At 45.2% G+C, this 19301-nt stretch overlaps 1 protein-coding gene across 1 annotated transcript in view; it reads right to left on the bottom strand.

Moving 5' to 3' along the window:
• The window catches only part of HSDL1 (hydroxysteroid dehydrogenase like 1), a 490367-nt gene that overhangs the window by 203176 nt on the left and 267890 nt on the right, over nt 1-19301 (bottom strand). The window contains exon 4 of the mRNA XM_069639738.1: nt 4072-4299. Coding sequence (XP_069495839.1) covers nt 4072-4299 — 228 coding nt within the window. The remainder of the gene's footprint in view (nt 1-4071; nt 4300-19301) is intronic.

A 19301-nucleotide genomic window follows, 5' to 3' on the forward strand; every position in this document is an offset into this window, starting at 1 on the left:
GTCCTGACAACACTTACAGTGTCTCAGGTGTAAGGCCAGAATTGGACTTCTGTGCAGGAATGGTAACATTTACCATAAACACACATGAAGATCCACAAAAATTCCTAATGTACTTACTAGAAGTACTGGAAACCAAAAACATCCCTATAAACAAGTCTTCCCAATTTCATGAAACGTGAAAAAATACATGCACTCTCTGCAGCCATGTTTCACAAGACCACATCCCTAATGAAAAATGTGCATATATATCCATACCAAATTCTGAATCGATTCCATTTCACCAGCCTCTGCAGGATGCAAATCATGGCATATTATGCCCTTTTTGCAATTCAGACTGTCGTTCCACCCTACAAATAAACTCACATAGCCAATATGTCATACTAAGGCATCTAAGTTACAATGCAGATGGTACCAAAAATAACTAAGCTTACAAGCTTCAAACACAGCCAAGTATCTCTTGGAAAAGAACCTTCACAACTGTGGGTATAGTATACCACACTTGTGCCACAGCCGCTTCAGGGCACTACACTGCATATGACAATAAAAGAAGTGATTGGTTTGAATGTAACAATACCTCAGTTACTCCAAAACATAGGTTACCAGCATATTTAACAAATGCCTACTTAATATTCCTTCAACCCAAATTTAGTCACTAAACCATAGCACAATTAAATGTTAGAATACACCAGCAGGTATCTAACTACATCCATAATACTACAATAGTACTTTTGAAAGTCTATCTAGTTAGAATACGCCAACAGGTATCTAACTACTTGAAAAATACACTTCATTGCAAAAAACTTCAAATGTGCCATCTCAATTCTTATACGACAAAACATCTTCTAACCTCTAATGTAGAATACGCCAACAAGTATTTAACTACTTCAAGCATTCCTTTAACCACAACATACTTCCAACAAACATACAATCACCCTTACACTCACGCAACTGTGATCTGTTTTTTTTTAAATCCATTACGGATTCTTTTTCCCAATGATTATTTAATGTCAAAACAGCAGTGTGTTATACATTAATTTTGGACCAAGCAGTACTTAGAATGTACCGTTTATGAGGGTCTAAAAAAAAAAATGTATATGTAAAAAACTTTCCAACTTAATAAATTGTACTGTTTTTATCCACAGAGAATAAACCAGAGATTCCAGCTTCATAATGCTATAAAACTAAGTAACCATAGAAATTATAATCAAAACATATTCTATGAGCACTATCTTCAATTGTACTACAATCATAAGTACCATATACAGTTCAATTACATCATTCATCCATATTACAAACATTTTGTACTGCCACTACATTACCTATAATTACTATACACATATTACTACTGTGGTGGTTGTGGCCAGTGGACATATTCTTGGCCTCAAATACCACAACACAATTAACTATGTAAGAAGTACGCACCATACACCATCAAGTAATAAAACTCACCCTGACCCCTCTGCAATTGAAATGATGTCAGCGGACACCGAAATCGACCACAGACTCGGCAGCATTTCCAAACCCTTTTTTTGCCTATAAAAACAGCTCCAAATTACCTTAATTCCACTTCCCTACCATTTCTAAACCCTCTTGCCAAATGTCTTTTCCAAACCATACGTTCACGGCACTGTCAGCAAACTGCTGCAGTGTCCGCAGACAGCTACGACACCACCCAGACCTTTTTCAACAGAAATAGTCCAATGTCACCCTTTTCCACTCCCCCTACCCTTCCCAGACTCTCTTTCCACCACCAAATAACCAAAAATGTGTTTTCCAGACTTTCACCCCACAGAGCTGTCCGCAGATACTGGCGGCTGTCCGTGGATCCAACATGGTGGGCGTCTCCAAAAATATGATTCATCTCACGCTTTTCACCATCCAATCAGTGTGTGCGTCCGATGTCCGAGGATCTCATGTCAGCCCTGGACCAATCAGAGGTCAGTCCGTGGAGCAAACAGGGAAGTGAGTCCGCGGACGAAACCCAGATATCACACATTTTATTTACCTACATTTTGGCCATTTAAAAAAAATAAATACTGGACGGATTTACACAAAATTTACAAAAGCACACTTTCGGGACCAACCCGCCGCTCCTGCCGCATATGTGGTGAGAATCCATCCATCGGTTTGGGTTGTAGGCGTCAACAACATTATTTTCCATTGCGTTTATGGGAAAAACCACACATTTTGCGACACCCCCTATAAATTTGTCAATCTGAGGTGGCCATATACTTATTCTGCAAAGTTTCATGAGGATTCTTCCCAGGGAGAGGGGGCGAAGTTATAGGCTGCCCAAAAAGTGCTCAACCTATGGGTTGAGCAACTTAACCATAACTACGGGACCGCTACCGCAGGCACTGTAATATATAAGCCACACATTCCACAACACCACCTAGTAGCCATCGCTATTGTCCTATTTCAGGTAAAAGGCTTTTTTTCAAACCTTTTTAAACCCACAATAACCTTCTTGGCGTTGTGTGTATATACACACAATAAATTAAAATATAGATAACATTACAACATTATGCCACAATAGGGGTGAATGCTGCAGTCACCCCCTTACAGTACCTTCTGTCCTCCTGGCGGCTGCTGTGGCAGGGTGAGGCCATGTCCCCTGATGGTGCTGGGGCCTGGCCCCACTGTTTTTCTTCTGGGTGGCCCCGTCCACCGCATGCAGATACCCAAAATTACCACGAGCCACCTGCACCATTTCAATGTCTCTGGGTGACCTTAGTTTGTTTTTGGGTGGCCCTGTGTGGCCTGGGAGCAAAACCACTGTGACCTTCGATAACTGGAGGGCCCACCTGCACTCACCACTGGGTCCCACAGCCTTCTTTAACATCAGGGCGGCTCCCATAGACTGGCCCCCATCCGGCCCCCAGGCGGGCAGACTGAAGACACGACCCTGTGAGTCTGGGCTGTTCTTGGCACACAGTACGGGTCCACGTTTATCAAGGCGGGTCTCCCAGCTCACGTGAACCGGCTAAGAAAGGTCCTCATGCCCTGCAGTGGCTGCTGAATTCTGCCCCCCCCCTAGGAAGTTCATTTTTCTTTCCTAACTTCCTCTTTATCTATATTTCCTCTCCCCTATTCTGGTTGTTCCTTTCTTTTTGCATCTGCTATTTTCAACTGTCACTTTTTTGAAACCCCTAGTTTTGTCCCTTTGTTTCTTTTTCCTTATCCTTCTTTTTCAAAATTCCATCCAGCCCCATAATGGGCTGGATGGGTTAGTCCAAAACACACACAACACACACACTAATTTGAATAAAGTGTTGTATTTTAACTTTGGTGTCTTGGTCTTTATTTCTAGGTTTTCCCTTAGGGGGCAGGCATCTAGACTTTGTAGCTGAGGTAACAGGGTATTTGACCCATGTTCGTTCTCAGTAGAGGGGCTCTCACACTCTCCCCAAAGGTAATCAATGCCTTACAAATTCATTAGAGTGCTGACAGACCTTCCAGAAACCCTCCACCTACGCTTACCGGTGTATCCATTCCAGACTTCCAGACATGAAGTTAGGGCAGCTCAAAGGATGTGAAGACCAGACAGGAGCTCTACCTAGGCTAGACCTCTGGTAGTTTAACTTAAGGAAATCAAGGCGTCTTCTCTGTCTGTGGGGAAGAAGTCCAAGAATGTTAACAAAGGGGTAGGACCCTAGTCTTGGCACATGATCAGATCCATTATTATCTGAGAACCAGTCTTCTCTCCTCAGCCGGTAGCCATCTCTTCTGGAATCTGTCATTAACAACTGTCAAACCGTTTCACTCTCCCCTGTGATTGGTCTCGACACATGCTATACACTGTATACTAGCACATATGTCCTCCCAAGTTACACAATCCCTGGACACCACACTGTCCCCTAAAGTCCTCCAAAGGCAAGACAATGCAGAGCAACAGAGGTTTGAATCCCGGATCTGCGCTTAGAAACCAAACTCAGCTATGGTATTAGGCATGTTGTTAAAAAAAACAATTAAAATTACATTAAATTAAAACATGCACACCGGAAATAGGACCATAGGATAAATCCACGTATGCTTTAACAAAGAATACACATGTAGATATGAGTGACATACCTGAATGGAATGGGACCAGTATCCTGTAGTATTTGTGGAAAACCCGAGGGTAGACACAGCATGGCGGGCATACACAGAAGCAGAGGGCACCAGCCAGGGGGAGTTGCACAGTTTGCGGCTGAATGATATCATGTTGGTCACAACACAACCTGGAGTTAAAGTTTGAACAAAGATTCCTTTGGAAGCATATTCATGATGCAGGACTCGGCTAAAATGGTACAAATACGCCTAGGGAGTAAAAGAAGCAGAATGTGCAGTGTTAAGCGGCTTTAGTGGCTCAAAGGATTGCAGCCGATTAGGAGTTTTTGATTATATGGATTGAAATCTGGCTCACACAGTTAACAGAAACACAGAAAAAGCAGTAATTCTGGGGTCAGAATCTTAATTTGATTTTTATGGACAAACAGTCCATAAAACATGTTCAGAATAAAATAGCATATATAAAAATGACAAAACAAGTTCTACATAAGAAAAAACACAGTTTATCAACAGATGATCATTAAGGGCATTCTGACTATATGATAAAGTGAGACTGTGCCTTGGGAACAGGAGATTCACACAGCGTAAAATGAATAGTTTCATACAGGCCCCTTCCATAGCATGCATACAATTTAAACAGCATTTACTTTTCAAACATTATCTTATACATTTCCCAAAACTGTTTGCACATTAACCTTTTTTTTTTTAAACAGATACCGTTCTTCGTGGCAGGAAGAACCAAGCAGATCTAATTTTAGCCAGCACAAAATTCATAATACAATATCACGTTTATTCGGAGAAACTATAAAACATATTCTGAGCAGTTCTTCCATTCAGTTATTATTTTCGTTCCAGGGACATTTCAAATCTCCGGTCTCAGGTTCCCAACAGAATCTTCAAAAGATCTTACTGTCAAACAGGAAAATATTAGGATTTTTTGCTATATTAATTTAATACCCTAAAAATGACCATTGCAATTTGGGAGAATTCACAAGGTAATATTTGTTGGATAATATGAAATTCCATCTTAGAATTAAACTGGGATTTGGGTCTATCATATAATAACCTCTCAGTAATCCCCATATTCGGTAACACATAAAAAAAATCTACAGGTCGCTTATTTAAAATGTTTCAAAACATTTATCTAATTGTAGAATGGATCATGGTAAGAGTTGCTGCTTGAAGGTGAAGCTACTGCCCTGCTTGTTTCCGCTAAACCATCTTTTCCCTGCTTTTGGTATCTGGGTCTGTGAGAATACAGAATCATCTCAGGCAGTCTTGCCCTGCCCTCCTCACAAGGCCCACTCCTAAGGCCCTGTCTACCCCTATTCACCACAGTACGCCCATCTGCCCCCGCTAGTGTGTCTGTGTGCTCCGCCCCCTTGCCCCTTTTTGTGTCCTGTGCCCCCTCACCCTCCACCTACCCCCGAATCTGTCTGTGTGCCCCTAAAGTCTGGTACTACCCCAATTGCCATCAGGCATAATAATCGTAGACACCTGTCTTGCAGCCACCTGCCCACCCTGTCCTGCCCTTCACTGTTATCGACCCTGTTGTCCCCCTTCTGTCTTCACCCCTTCCCTCCCCCACGTCCCTCTGTGACTGTTCTCTGGGCCCCCCTTCTGCCCCATTGTCTCTATTCCCAGTCCTGTGCCTTTTCCCACTTCCTTTTTTTCTTTAGCACTTACTGCTATCATTGTCTCTTGACTTTGAAAGCAGCTTGTCTGTCCCCCTCTTTTTCCCTCATTGTCTTCCCCTCCCCTCCCCTCCTTGCACTATTCTGAATTGTCGTCTGACCTTTTGTTAAGCTGCTTGTTTGTACCTCTCCTTCCCTGTCAACTCTACCCCTCCCCCCTCCTTCTTTATACTCATGCACTGCATTAATTGCCGTCAGGCATAGTAATGTTACTGCTAGTTTGTCTCCTTTCCCCTCTCCGTCTTCTCCCTTACTTATCCTTGCACTATCTGAAATGTCGTCAGGCTGATTAGGATAGTTATTTTTCTCATTCTTAATTGTTTTCAAGGACTTGTAAGAATGTAACTGTATTCTCCCATGTCCCTCCCTACTTGAAGTGCTTTGAAACACTTTGTGGTTGGCTGCATTCTAATGGGCCATTGCTGGAAGGACGTCTGTGTCGGAAGCGGCCTCTAACAGGCTACATGTTGGAGAGTGAGAGTGAAGTGCGGCTTAACACGTTGTGCTAGGTTGTCTCATGCGACCAGAGGTCATTGCCTCTGAATTGACTACTCGACGGCGGTGAGAGACTCGAGGCGAGCAAGCGAATCAGAGTGCCGGGTTGGTACGCTGTGGTACGAAGGTGGAACCTGCCCTGCCTGCCCCGCTTGACGTGAGCCGTGGAGGTCGGTGCGGTCAGGCTACAGATAGGGAGGAGCGTGCTGTTCTGCCCATTGCTGGCTGAGTGCTAAGGGTTAAATCACTTTGTCACAATTTGATAGCCACGCCCGTGTGGCTGCCGGCATCTTTGGGTGAGCGGACTGCTGAGTGAGCGGATGAGCGGGAGAGGACGTGGCTGCCATTGATAGGATCTCATGTGCGTCCAGCAGGCTCATAGACCCCAAGCTTCCCCCAGCATTATCACAACACGCGCGCCCTAATATTGTGCAGTGCCCGCCACCAGCCCACGGCGGGGTTTCCCTGTTCCACATCGGTGATCTGAGCCGCAGTTGCTCTTTCAATTATTATATAGAGCACACGGCGCCCCCCTCCCACATTATTGCAACGCGTGGTTCCCGTTAGCGCCAGGTAGTTCCCCCAGTAGCCAATAATACAGCCGCAGCTGCGCATCTTAACTCCTATTTAGGTGAAGACCGGAGGAGTGAAGGGCAGGGGCAGCTCTGTGGCTGTTTTGGTACTGGGGTGAGCGGGTGAGAAGGGCTCCAACGCTTGTGGTGAGTAGAGAACGGAGCAGAAGCTTGCTGCATATTATTAACAGATATTGAGTTAATAATAAAAGAGCAGGCAGAAGGCTGGGGTACTGATCTATAAATCAGTCCCCAATCCAATCCTGGTGTTTATAGCTGGTGGAGAAATGCCTCAGGTGAAAAGGCCAACCCAGACAAAATATAACCTACGAAGAATGAAGGAGCAAACTAATATAAAAAAACATTGAGCATGAGGAGCTGGCGGTGGGAAAAGTAAATTCCAGCTGATCAAGGTGTGATCATGGAGTTCTTTACTCTGAACCCACTACCAGAAACCAACTCGACAATAATTGAGAAAACTATAATCCCAGGCCCTAGCGGGAGTGGCTCACTGAGCTCGACGAACGTTGAGGACATTGACAATAATTAATTGCTGGAACTCTGTTTGAACATCCAGAGGCAAATACCTACGACTGCGGGAATCAGCAGAGACGCAGGACGATAGGCACGCTACCACTCCCCATGGACTATCCAACTTGGCTGGGGGTTCGGGCAGATTATCAGCGTCTCCTAATTTAGCTATGGCATCAATGGAGGATGTTCCTGACATGGAGGTGGACAGCCTGGGTTGTCCATATCCAGGGGCAACTGAGATAGCTGAGTTACAGTTGTCAGTTGCATCTTTGAAATTTGCCCTTAAGATCTTATTGCAAATGTCTGGGCGCATACTGGCTAATTCCAATGCTCTTGACATGGCTAATGACCATAGGGAGAAATAATCTGAGGAGGCAGAAGATAATCTATCTGAAGCCATTCATATTGCCAACGAGATGGAAGATCAGCAAGTTGTAGAGACAAATCTAAACTTGGAGCAGAGCCCGGAAACATATATCTCACGGAAAGTAGCGCAGAACGGCAAGGAGGGCACAAATGAGTAAGAGACCAAGTATTATGGCCTCCCCATTGTTAGAGTTGGGGATCCCCGGCCTACGCACTAAAAAAGCCAAGGAAAGAGCTGCTAGAGCTAAGAAGAAAAATCCCAACCGAGAAGGTCACCTGTCTAGCTGGCTGTTGCGGGAGCAAGAAAAGGCGAAAAAGTTGGTGGAGGATGTGGAGATGTTAGAGGCAGATTTCCTGGTGGAATAAGAAAGGACTATGACAAGTCCAGATAAATCTCAAAGCTCACCTACTGGGCGGATCAAAGCAGTCATAGTATCAATAACATCAGGTGAAGATCAGTGTGTACTGCCAGAAAACCGTATCTGTCTGATTAAGAACCTGAATCAAAGTGGCGACCATAAATGGTTGTCTCGGTCTGAATTTTTGATCAGATTGTACTCGGTTCCACAATTGCGAGCACTTAAATCAGATGAATTTCAATTTGTGGAAAGGACCAAATCCTAATGTCTCTGCCTTATACTGTAAGTTCTTGTCAACAGCGCAAATGATTAGAAAGTTCAAAATTGAACTGAAGGCAGTGGATGTTGAGATTGATGTTGACTTGAATGAAGAAGATCTGAGTTGTATATGTATAGAAACAGCAACACCGCTAAAGGAAATAGAATACCCTAGCTTACCCAAAGGGAAGAAGGTGGAGATTGTGGATGTGCAGCAAATCCTAAAATGGTTGGTGGATTCACTTCCTGAGGTTTTGGTAAAACAATGAGAACTCACTATCCTTATATGGAACTGTAGAGGCTTCGCTCATCTACTGTCAGCTGAGGGATCAGTCAAACTTATTGCTAAATATAGTTGTATCTGCCTATAAGAAACTTTGGCAATGGGGCCTTTGATACTAGATGGTTATGTCATTCACCAATCCTATGCAAAGAGGGGAGAAAGAGGTAGACCATATGGGGGTCTTCTCCTTGGGGTGGTAAATACAATCGTCTCTATGCGGATCAACTCTAAGCAAGACACTAATCTGATGGCAGTTGAAGTAGAATATGAACGTGAGGGTAGCCTCGAAAGATGTTTGCTTGTGAGTCTATGTAATCCCCCTGGAGCTGTCATAAGGGAACAAATACAAGAGGCATTACACGAGCGATTGGCTTCCTGGTCAATACAGTCTGAACATTCAGCAGTAATGGTGGTGGGCGATTTTAACTGCCACATGACAGGGGTGGGGGGGATCCCTTAAAGAGAAATGTATAATGCAGCACACCAAAATGAGTTGGAGGGATGGGGATGGTTACAACTGTTTGATTATTGGGAATTAGAATGATCAATGGTAGAACATCGAGTGATTAGCCTGGTATGCACACATGGACAAATGGTGTCTCTTGTCCATGTCAATATCCCTGTTGTAGCACTTTAGATTACATATTTGTATGCCCTAAAATGCAGTTGTATGTTGAAGATATGGAGGTTAACCCTAATCATTGGAGTGACCATTCTGTCCTGTTGCGTACCTTGAATATCCCTGTTGGTGGCTCTGTGGGCAATGTAAATGTGGATAAAGCAGGTGTAAGAATTAGCTGGTCTGATAAGAACGTGAATCAGGCAATGGACGCTTTATCCACAGATAGATTTTTAAATCTACCTGATTTCAATTCTATGTCTATTAATTCAATAGAGAATTGGATCCATACATTTTCTGGTAAGCATGCAGCAGTACCTATGGGCTCAATGGTGAGAACTGATGGCAATAAGCCCCCTTTTGATAAGATAATCAGAGATGCCAAGAGAAATCTTAGAGCGGAACTCCGCTATGTTAAGAAAATAAATAGCACAATAGAGCCATATTATATGATCGTGAGGAGATTTAAGAATAGGTATAGAGCTACCATTAAGGTGAAAAGTAATGCTGAGAGAAATTCAGCATGGCAAAGATTAGTGCAGACGATCTTGTCCCGTCTGGATGATTCCGCCAACTCCTGTTCCTCCCCACTCTCCTCACCTGATTCCAAGTCCTCTGTTTGCAGTTGCCTGTGAGAGAGATAGTCCTTCTCCTTTTTGTGTAGAACGTATCTGTCTCGAGAGGAAGCCACAGTGAGCGCTAAAGTGTGGCAAACCTGGGGCCTCCTTCCCGCGATCAGACAGTAGCGAAGGGAAAAAGCCTGTTCAGGCAGAAAAAACCCTCCAATGAGTGAAGCAGCTTGAGAAGGTCCGGATCAAGCAGCTGAAGTGGTGTTCTTGAGGTAGGTAGCTGATGGGAGCAGGCGAAGCCGGATATCCAAAGAAGAGAAGGAACCGGACAGAGGGAGAGCCACCGGAAAGAGAACCAGCGGAAAAAACGACTCCGGAGCAACAGAAACCGAGGCGGCTGGAAGACAGCGCAGCCGAAGGTAAGGCAGAGAAGGCGGGCGCGGAGGGGCCGCGCGCCGCAGGAGAAAACAAGCCGAGAGGTAAGGAGAAAGCGGGAAGGAGAGGCAAGGCAGAGGTAGGAGGGGAGAGAAAAGGATAGGTGGTCCGAGGAAGGCAGACCGAAGAAACAAGGAGGTGACCGTGGCGGTCGAGGCTGGAAAACTAGCGTGTAAACCCAAAGATGCGAACTAGCGCAGTGAAGGGGGTTGCAACGCGGCGATCGCTGGGCGAGGGGAAAAGAAATACTTCCCAGCGGTGCCATGTTGGGAAACCACTAGACTGTAGGGTGCGCTGAGGAGAAATCACGTAGCGGAACCTCCGCTCGCCCTTCCAGCACGTAGCCGCCAACGCTGATACAAACACCAAACAGGACGGCGGATGATAGTATGCCCCCCCTAGAGCGCATAACCCCCGGTTTAAAGGGGAAGCGGGCATGAAACCGAGCCAACAATCAAGGGGCATGAATGTTGGAAGCTGGTTCCAACAAGTCCTCCGACCTAGGGTAACCCTTCCAGGACACCAAATATTCCAACCTACCACGGTAGTGGCGGGAGTCACGCGAAGTGGAGACCTCATATTCCATAGAGGAATCCACCTGAGGAAAAGGCTGGTCGGGGACAGCTCTCTGGTGGACGTCCGGAATGAAAGGTTTGAGAAGAGAAGCATGGAAGACAGGATGAATGCGGCTGAGGTAAGAAGGTAATTTAAGCCGAAAGGTAACAGGATTTATTTTGGAAAGAATGGGAAAAGGACCCAAAAAGCGAGGAGAAAGTTTAGAAGGGTGAACCCATCGCGGCAAGAATCTGGTGGACAGCCAAACCTTGTCCCCTTCCTTCCAATCAGGGCAAGGCCTACGATGTTTGTCTGCTTGGATTTTGTTGTATTGGCGACTCTTCTCCAAGCACCTTCTGGCAGTGACGTGTGCATCAGAAATAGACTGCAGAACCTCTTCAGCCGTCGGGGAATTGGTGGGCGACGGAATGTAGGGAAGAAGAGATCTTGGGTGCGCCCCATAGGTGCAAAAGAAAGGAGAGAGTCCAATGGCTGTATGAGATGAGTTATTATAGGTAAACTCCGCCGTAGGAAGCAAAGAAACCCAATTGTCCTGAAGACGATTGCTGTAGCATCTAAGGTACTGTTCTAAGGTGGCATTAAGGCGCTCAGTTTGACCGTTAGTCTGTGGGTGGAAACCAGAAGACAGGGCACGTTCCATACCTAGGCGAGAACAAAGAGCCTTCCAAAACTTCGAGATGAATTGGCTGCCACGATCAGAGATGATCTTGTCAGGGAGACCATGAAGACGGAAAATATCCTGGGCGAAAACCTCAGCTATCTCGGTTGCGGTAGGCAGACCAGGCAATGGGGAAAAATGAGCCAGTTTGGTCATGGTGTCAACTGTAACCATAATACATGTGCAGGAGTTGGAAACAGGAAGTTCCACGATGAAATCAGTAGAAATCAATCCCCAAGGGCGAGAGGGTACCTCAGGTTGGGTGAGAAGACCCAAGGGTTTGCCAGTTATGGATTTAGTCATGGCACAAACAGGGCAACTGAGTATGTATTCCTCAACATCCTTCTTGAGTTCTGGCCAAAAAAAAGAACGAGTGATAGATTCAGTGGTACTAAGCTTTCCTCGATGGCCTGCAGTGAGTGAATCATGATACCAATTTATGATCTTGAGACGTAATGGACCGGAAGGTATGTATAACGGATGGTTGAGGTATAGCAAACCCTCCTTTTTGGTGTAGGGTGTCTCTCCTCTGGGTTGTGGAACAAATCCTTCCGAAGCCACACCAGCTCGAACCTCTTGCAAAAAGGTATTGGCAACATTCAGGATCCTATTCCTGCGGCACATCGGCTCTGGGGTATGTCTTTTCTCCTCACATTTGGGACCCTTCCGAGAGAGAGCATCCGCAAGCGTATTGTTGGTACCAGGCAAGTAAGTAATTTGCAGATCATATTGGGCAAAGAAATATGCCCAACGGGCCTGCCTGGAGTTGACACACTCCATATTCTGCAGAACCTTGAGATTCTTATGGTCCGTTCTGATGATAACGGTCTGCCTAGCTCCCATCAGTAGATGTCGCCAAGTCTCACATGCTTGTTTAATGGCCAGCAATTCTTTTTCCAGTACGGAGTAGTTGAGTTGGCTGGGAGTCAAAGTCTTAGAGAGGTAACAAATGGGGTGCTCCCGTCCCTCGAACACTTGTAGCAGAACAGCTCCAATGGCCATGGCCGAGGCGTCAGTCTCGACGATGAACTGTCTGCTCTGGTCAGGATGGCGCAAAATGGGAGCAGTACAAAAGAGGTTCTTGAGATCGTGAAAACTCTGTTCTGCTTCGGAAGTCCAGCAAAAGGGATTGTTGACTTTCTTGAGTAGACAAGTTATAGGGAGGACTGCTTCAGAGAAGTTTGGGATGAATGTGCGGTAGAAATTAGAGAGCCCGAGAAACCTTTGGACCTCTTTGATCGATGTCGGAGAAGGCCAGTCCAGAATAGCTGCTACCTTGCTGGGATCCATGCAGATACCTCTTTCAGAAAGGTGATACCCTAGATAGGGCACTGAAATAGCAGCAAAAACACACTTCTCTGGTTTGACAAGGAGTTGGCTGTCTTTAAGCCTTTCCAGAACTTGTTGGACATGGGTTTTGTGATCCTCTAGATGGCTGGAATATATCAGGATGTCGTCCAGGTATATAATCATGGAGACAGACAATAAGTCTGAAAACATCCGGTCCATAAACCGTTGAAAAACAGCAGGAGCATTCACCAAACCGAAGGGCATGACTCGGTACTCAAATAAGCCGAACGGAGTGCGAAAGGCGGTCTTCCATTCATCTCCTTTGGCGATGCGTAACAAATGATATGCATTTCTGAGGTCTAATTTGGTGAACCAACGTGCACCTTGAACAGCTTCGATGATCTCATGTATTAATGGCATGGGATACCGATCCCGGATGGTAACCTTGTTGAGGCCTCGGTAATCGATACAAGGGCGCAAGTCAGTAGAGTCCCTCTTCTTGACAATGAACAAAGAAGCCCCGGCAGGAGACTTGGAAGGTTGAATGAGCCCATTCTGAACATTGGCATCAAGATAATCTCTTAGAACCTTTCTTTCTGCTTGAGTTAAAGAGAACATCCTACAGAAGGGAACCAGAGCATTCGGTTCTAGGTCTATGGTACAATCTTCTGGCCTATGGGGAGGTAAGGTCGCTGGCTTTCTTTCGACGAACACCTCCAAGTAAGGGGAACAGTACAGAGGTAGAGCATGAACCCCAGCCAGCTGTTTGGTAGACCCTGTAACAATCTGAGGAAGACCGTCGTCAGAAAAACAGTTAAGCTTGCAGTAGGAGGAACAAAAATTTAGCTGATTGTCCGCCCAATTGACATGAGGGTTATGCTTTCTGAGCCATGTGATGCCAAGAATAACCGGAAAATGAGCAGCTCGAATTATGTCGAACCGGATTGTCTCGGAATGTTGAAAAATGGTAACCGATAGGTCCTCGGTGGTGTGAGTAATGGGTCCTGAAGAGAGAGGAGAACCGTCGACCCCTTCAACCTTTTGATCTTCTTTGCAAGGCAGTGTGCGGAGACCCGTTTTTTTGGTCCAGATGATGTCGACAAAATTTCCGGCGGCCCTGCAGTCCAGAAGTGCAAGGCACTCAACTGCCCTGCCGTTGACCTCAATAAGAACAGGTAGAACCATAAGCCTGGAATCCTCGGGGATGTAAGGAGCCGAAATTGAGAAAGAAACATAGGGACTGGTGGATGAATCGGAAGTCCCTCGGAACCAGGTCCCTACTGGAGCTGCAGGAAACCGTTTCCCTGCCGTTTCTGAGGAAGTTCGGTACATTCTTTGAGGAGATGTTGATCCGACCCACAATAGGCACATAGACCCTTCTCCTTCCTTCTTCTTTCAGCAGCGGATAGAGGTCCTCTAGTAGATCCAATCTGCATGGGTTCGTCTGAAGTATGGGAAGGAGAGGAGGAGACGGTGGAGGATGAGGCAGGATCGGCAAAATGAACAGTAGTTCGTTGTTTCATACGCTCTGATCGTCGCTCCTGCAGTCTATATTCAATTTGTAAGGCTTCGGAGAGCAAATCCGGAAAAGAAGGCGGTCTGGATGCTCTGGCGAGTTCGTCCTTAATTTCCTCCTTGAGGCCTCGCCGGAATATGGCAAATTGTGCCTGTTCAGACCACCCAGCACCCGAAGCCAATCTCTTGAACTCTGAAATGTACGATAGGACATCCGATGACCCTTGTCGGATATCCAACAGGTCCTCACAGGCGGTGTAAGTCAACTCGGGCCTCTCAAAGGTTTGCTTCAACAGGTTCTGAAAACCAGCAAAATCGTGTAAGATGGGGTTAGCCCCGGTAACCAGCGGAGTAACCCATGCCAGGGCATTGCCGGTCATGTTCGATATCATGAACCCAATCTTAGTCTGAACGGTGGCAAACAGCCGGGGCGGCCTGAAAGTAAAATATACTATGCAGGCCTCCAAAAACTCTTTGTCTCTTTTAGGAGTTCCATCGAACTTCCCTGCCGAAAGAGTCATGACAGGAAGTTCTGGGGATAGTGGTTCGCGGGCAGTAATCATCTGTTTCAAGACCCCGTTCTCTGCCTTAACAGTTTGTAGCTCTTGGGACATTCCCTGAATGGCCTTCCATAGTTCTTGTATCTGCTCTTCTGCCGACATTTCTTCTGATTGTCATTGCAATCTGTCCCGTCCGGATGATTCCGCCAACTCCTGTTCCTCCCCACTCTCCTCAACTGATTCCAAGTCCTCCGGTTGCAGTTGCCTGTGAGAGAGATAATCCTCCTCATTTTTGTGTAGAACGTATCTGTCTCGAGAGGAAGCCACAGTGAGCGCTAAAGTGTAGCAAACCTGGGGCCTCCTTCCCGCGATCAGACAGTAGCAAAGGGAAAAAGCCTGTTCAGGCAGAAAAAACCCTCCGATGAGTGAAGCAGCTTGAGAAGGTCCGGAGCAAGCAGCTGAAGTGGTGTTCTTCAAGTAGGTAGCTGATGGGAGCAGGCGAAGCCGGATATCCAAAGTAGAGAAGGAACCGGAGAGAGGGAGAGCCACCGGAAAGAGAACCAGCGGAAAAAACTACTCCGGAGCAACAGAAACCGAGGCGGCTGGAAGACAGCGCAGCCGAAGGTAAGGCAGAGAAGGCCGGCGTGGAGGGGCCGCGCGCCGCAGGAGAAAACAAGCCGAGAGGTAAGGAGAAAGCGGGAATGAGAGGCAAGGCAGAGGTAGGAGGGGAGAGAAAAGAATAGGTGGTCCGAGGAAGGCAGACCGAAGAAACAAGGAAGTGACCGTGGCGGTCGAGGCTGGAAAACTAGCGTGTAAACCCAAAGATGCGAACTAGCGCAGTGAAGGGGGTTGCAACGCGGCGATCGCTGAGCGAGGGGAAAAGAAATACTTCCCAGCGGCGCCATGTTAGAAAACCACTAGACCGTAGGGTGCGCTGAGGAGAAATCACGTAGCGGAACCTCTGCTCACCCTTCCAGCGCGTAGCCGCCAACGCGGATACAAACGCCAAACAGGACGGCGGATGACAGATCTGCTCAAGAAAGACCCGGCGCATTTGGACGATATTAAGTGAGGCAAGGGGGATGGTCAAAGGACAATTAGTGAACCCAATTCGTTGTGCGGAATGGGTAAGATTCCTTGAAAATCGGAATGCCTCTACAGAGAAGGAGGACCCAATCCCATAGAGTAATATCCAATTGATCCCATCCATAGAAGCATCACATAGTATAATATTGAGTAAGATCAAACAATTAAAATCTTCGAGGGCCTCTGGCCCCAATGGACTGGCCAATATAGTTAAGAGCCATCCAGAGTTCTGGGCCAGTCTGTTGGCCATTTTATTCAAGAAGATCCTAAAAGAAGGCAAAATTCCCTGTAAATGGCAAACGGCGATCCCGATACCTGTATTTAAAAACGGAGACCGTTCAGATCCGAACAATTATCGACTTCTACCAATGTTGGATACTACAGGAACATTATTTGCTTCATTATAACTTGCAGAGTTGCAGACGTGGGTTGACCAAACAAACATCTTGTGTAAAGTGGGTTTAGACAGAGCTATTCCACCGCCCATAACCTCATGGTGATGGATATCCTTCATATCAGCGGCGTGTAGGGGGGCAGCCCCCTTTGTATGCATTGTACATAGATTTCAGGGCTGCATTCGACTCAATTGCCAGAGGTCGACTATGGTGGAAATTGGAAGCCATGGGCTGCCCAGCAGGGTTATTGTACTATCTTAGATTATTACATCAAAATACCTCTGTCGTACTTAAACCAGATCAGGAAGGGCGTATGACACAAAAGGTCTACCAGAATAAGGGGGTTAAGCAGGGATGTGTTACTGCACCACTTATTTAAAATCTATATGTGTACAATATACCAATGGCAATATCTGTAGCTAAAAATTGGACTCCCAAAATTGGTCTGGCCCCCTGCCCTGTCCTAGCATATGCAGACGATCTGGTAATCTTTGACCATACCATCAGCAGATTACGACGATCTGCCACAGCTCTATGGGAATATGCAGATAACAACGGCCTTACCATTAACCTGGAAAAGACTAAGGTTATGAGGTTCACGAGCAAAAAAACAGCGCGTGTTAACCTTTTGGTGAGTAATGTCAAAATTCTGTACGCACCACAATATCGCTACTTGGGAATTGATTTTGAGCCCAGTGGCGACTATGCTTTATGCAAGCAAACTCGTACCATCAGAGCAGCGCAGGTGGCGGCCTTGATACATAGCTTCACAATTAAGCAGGGAGGATTTACTCTATGGGGTACTCGCCAATTGTACATACAAGTTTTCTCCCCAATGATGACATACGTTCTAGAAGCACTTTTGCACTTGGACCTGAAATGGCTTCAGGTCATCGAGGGAAAATGTTGGCGACGGATTCTGGGACTCCCACCCTGCATACCTATGGCCTTGATAAGACTGGAGTTATGGTTGATTTCCCTCAAAGCCATAGTTTTAAAAAAAGAGGGCAGGGCTTTACGTGAAGATGATTAGTGGCATAAAAAATCCACTATTAGCAGCAGTGCACCAGGAAATCTCCCAAAACTCATCTTTCTGTACACTGAATAGTTGTATGATAAAATTCCTGGCGGAAATAGGTTGGACTTGTAGACTAGAGAGCTATTCAGAGGAAGTACAGAATGCGCTGGGGAAACGTATCGATCTATGGGCTTGGTTGGAGAATTACGCACATCTTGATAGATTAAAGAGCTACAAATGTGTGCAGTACAGATTATACTCTTACAAGAAGCCTCAGACTTAGTTAAATCTATGTCTATCCAAAAGGCTTAGGCGATTCATCCTACTGTTTAGAATGGAACAGCTCCCAACAATGAGTGTTACAGGGAGAAAAGATAAGATCCTTATCGAACTACGACTCTGCCGCATATGTAAAGGACAGAAGACATTGGAGATAGCAAAACATCTACTGACCGAATGTCACGCAATGGCCAGTACAATTAAATGCTATATTGGTATGAATGTGTATAATTGGGAATCCATTGGGGAAATGTCCTTTTGGTTACACTGCACTAATACTAATAGTATGCGCCTGCTAACTGCCCTGTATAACATTTGGTTAAAGATCGAAGCCAAGTTGGGCATAGCAATATAAGAAATAGGCAAATTACCTATTAGTATGTATGTCTTTGACGTAGATCGCCATTGGGGGGGGGCATAACTTTAAGCATACCTTTAAGACTACCTCATATTACTGAGCAGAACATAGAATGGTGAATATTAGTAAAAAAGCAGAAAGGCAATGACTAGATGTTGAACTGCATTGGAACATAAAGGATAAGAGTCTAATGGTTCATATGCCAGATCTATATTGGGGATATTAGAGACACGAGTTGTGAATCGAATGTATTTTATAGTTTGAAAGTGGGAAATGAAGTATGTATGATTTTGATGGGACCAGTATCCTGTAGTATTTGTGGAAAACCCGAGGGTAGACACAGCATGGCGGGCATACACAGAAGCAGAGGGCACCAGCCAGGGGGAGTTGCACAGTTTGCGGCTGAATGATATCATTTTGGTCACAACACAACCTGGAGTTAAAGTTTGAACAAAGATTCCTTTGGAAGCATATTCATGATGCAGGACTCGGCTAAAATGGTACAAATACGCCTAGGGAGTAAAAGAAGCAGAATGTGCAGTGTTAAGCGGCTTTAGTGGCTCAAAGGATTGCAGCCGATTAGGAGTTTTTGATTATATGGATTGAAATCTGGCTCACACAGTTAACAGAAACACAGAAAAAGCAGTAATTCTGGGGTCAGAATCTTAATTTGATTTTTATGGACAAACAGTCCATAAAACATGTTCAGAATAAAATAGCATATATAAAAATGACAAAACAAGTTCTACATAAGAAAAAACACAGTTTATCAACAGATGATCATTAAGGGCATTCTGACTATATGGTAAAGTGAGACTGTGCCTTGGGAACAGGAGATTCACACAGCATAAAATGAATAGTTTCATACAGGCCCCTTCCATACCATGCATACAATTTAAACAGCATTTACTTTTCAAACATTATCTTATACATTTCCCAAAACTGTTTGCACATTAACCTTTTTTTTTTAAACAGATACCGTTCTTCGTGGCAGGAAGAACCAAGCAGATCTAATTTTAGCCAGCACAAAATTCATAATACAATATCACTTTTATTCGGAGAAACTATAAAACATATTCTGAGCAGTTCTTCCATTCAGTTATTATTTTCGTTCCAGGGACATTTCAAATCTCCGGTCTCAGGTTCCCAACAGAATCTTCAAAAGATCTTACTGTCAAACAGGAAAATATTAGGATTTTTTGCTATATTAATTTAATACCCTAAAAATGACCATTGCAATTTGGGAGAATTTACAAGGTAATATTTGTTGGATAATATGAAATTCCATCTTAGAGTTAAACTGGGATTTAGGTCTATCATATAATAACCTCTCAGTAATCCCCATATTCGGTAACACCTTAAAAAAATCTACAGGTCGCTTATTTAAAATGT

Source organism: Ambystoma mexicanum, chromosome 1q (assembly GCF_040938575.1).
Source record: "Ambystoma mexicanum isolate Mex_15411 chromosome 1q, UKY_AmexF1_1, whole genome shotgun sequence".
In the NCBI taxonomy this organism is placed as follows: Eukaryota; Metazoa; Chordata; class Amphibia; order Caudata; family Ambystomatidae; genus Ambystoma; species Ambystoma mexicanum.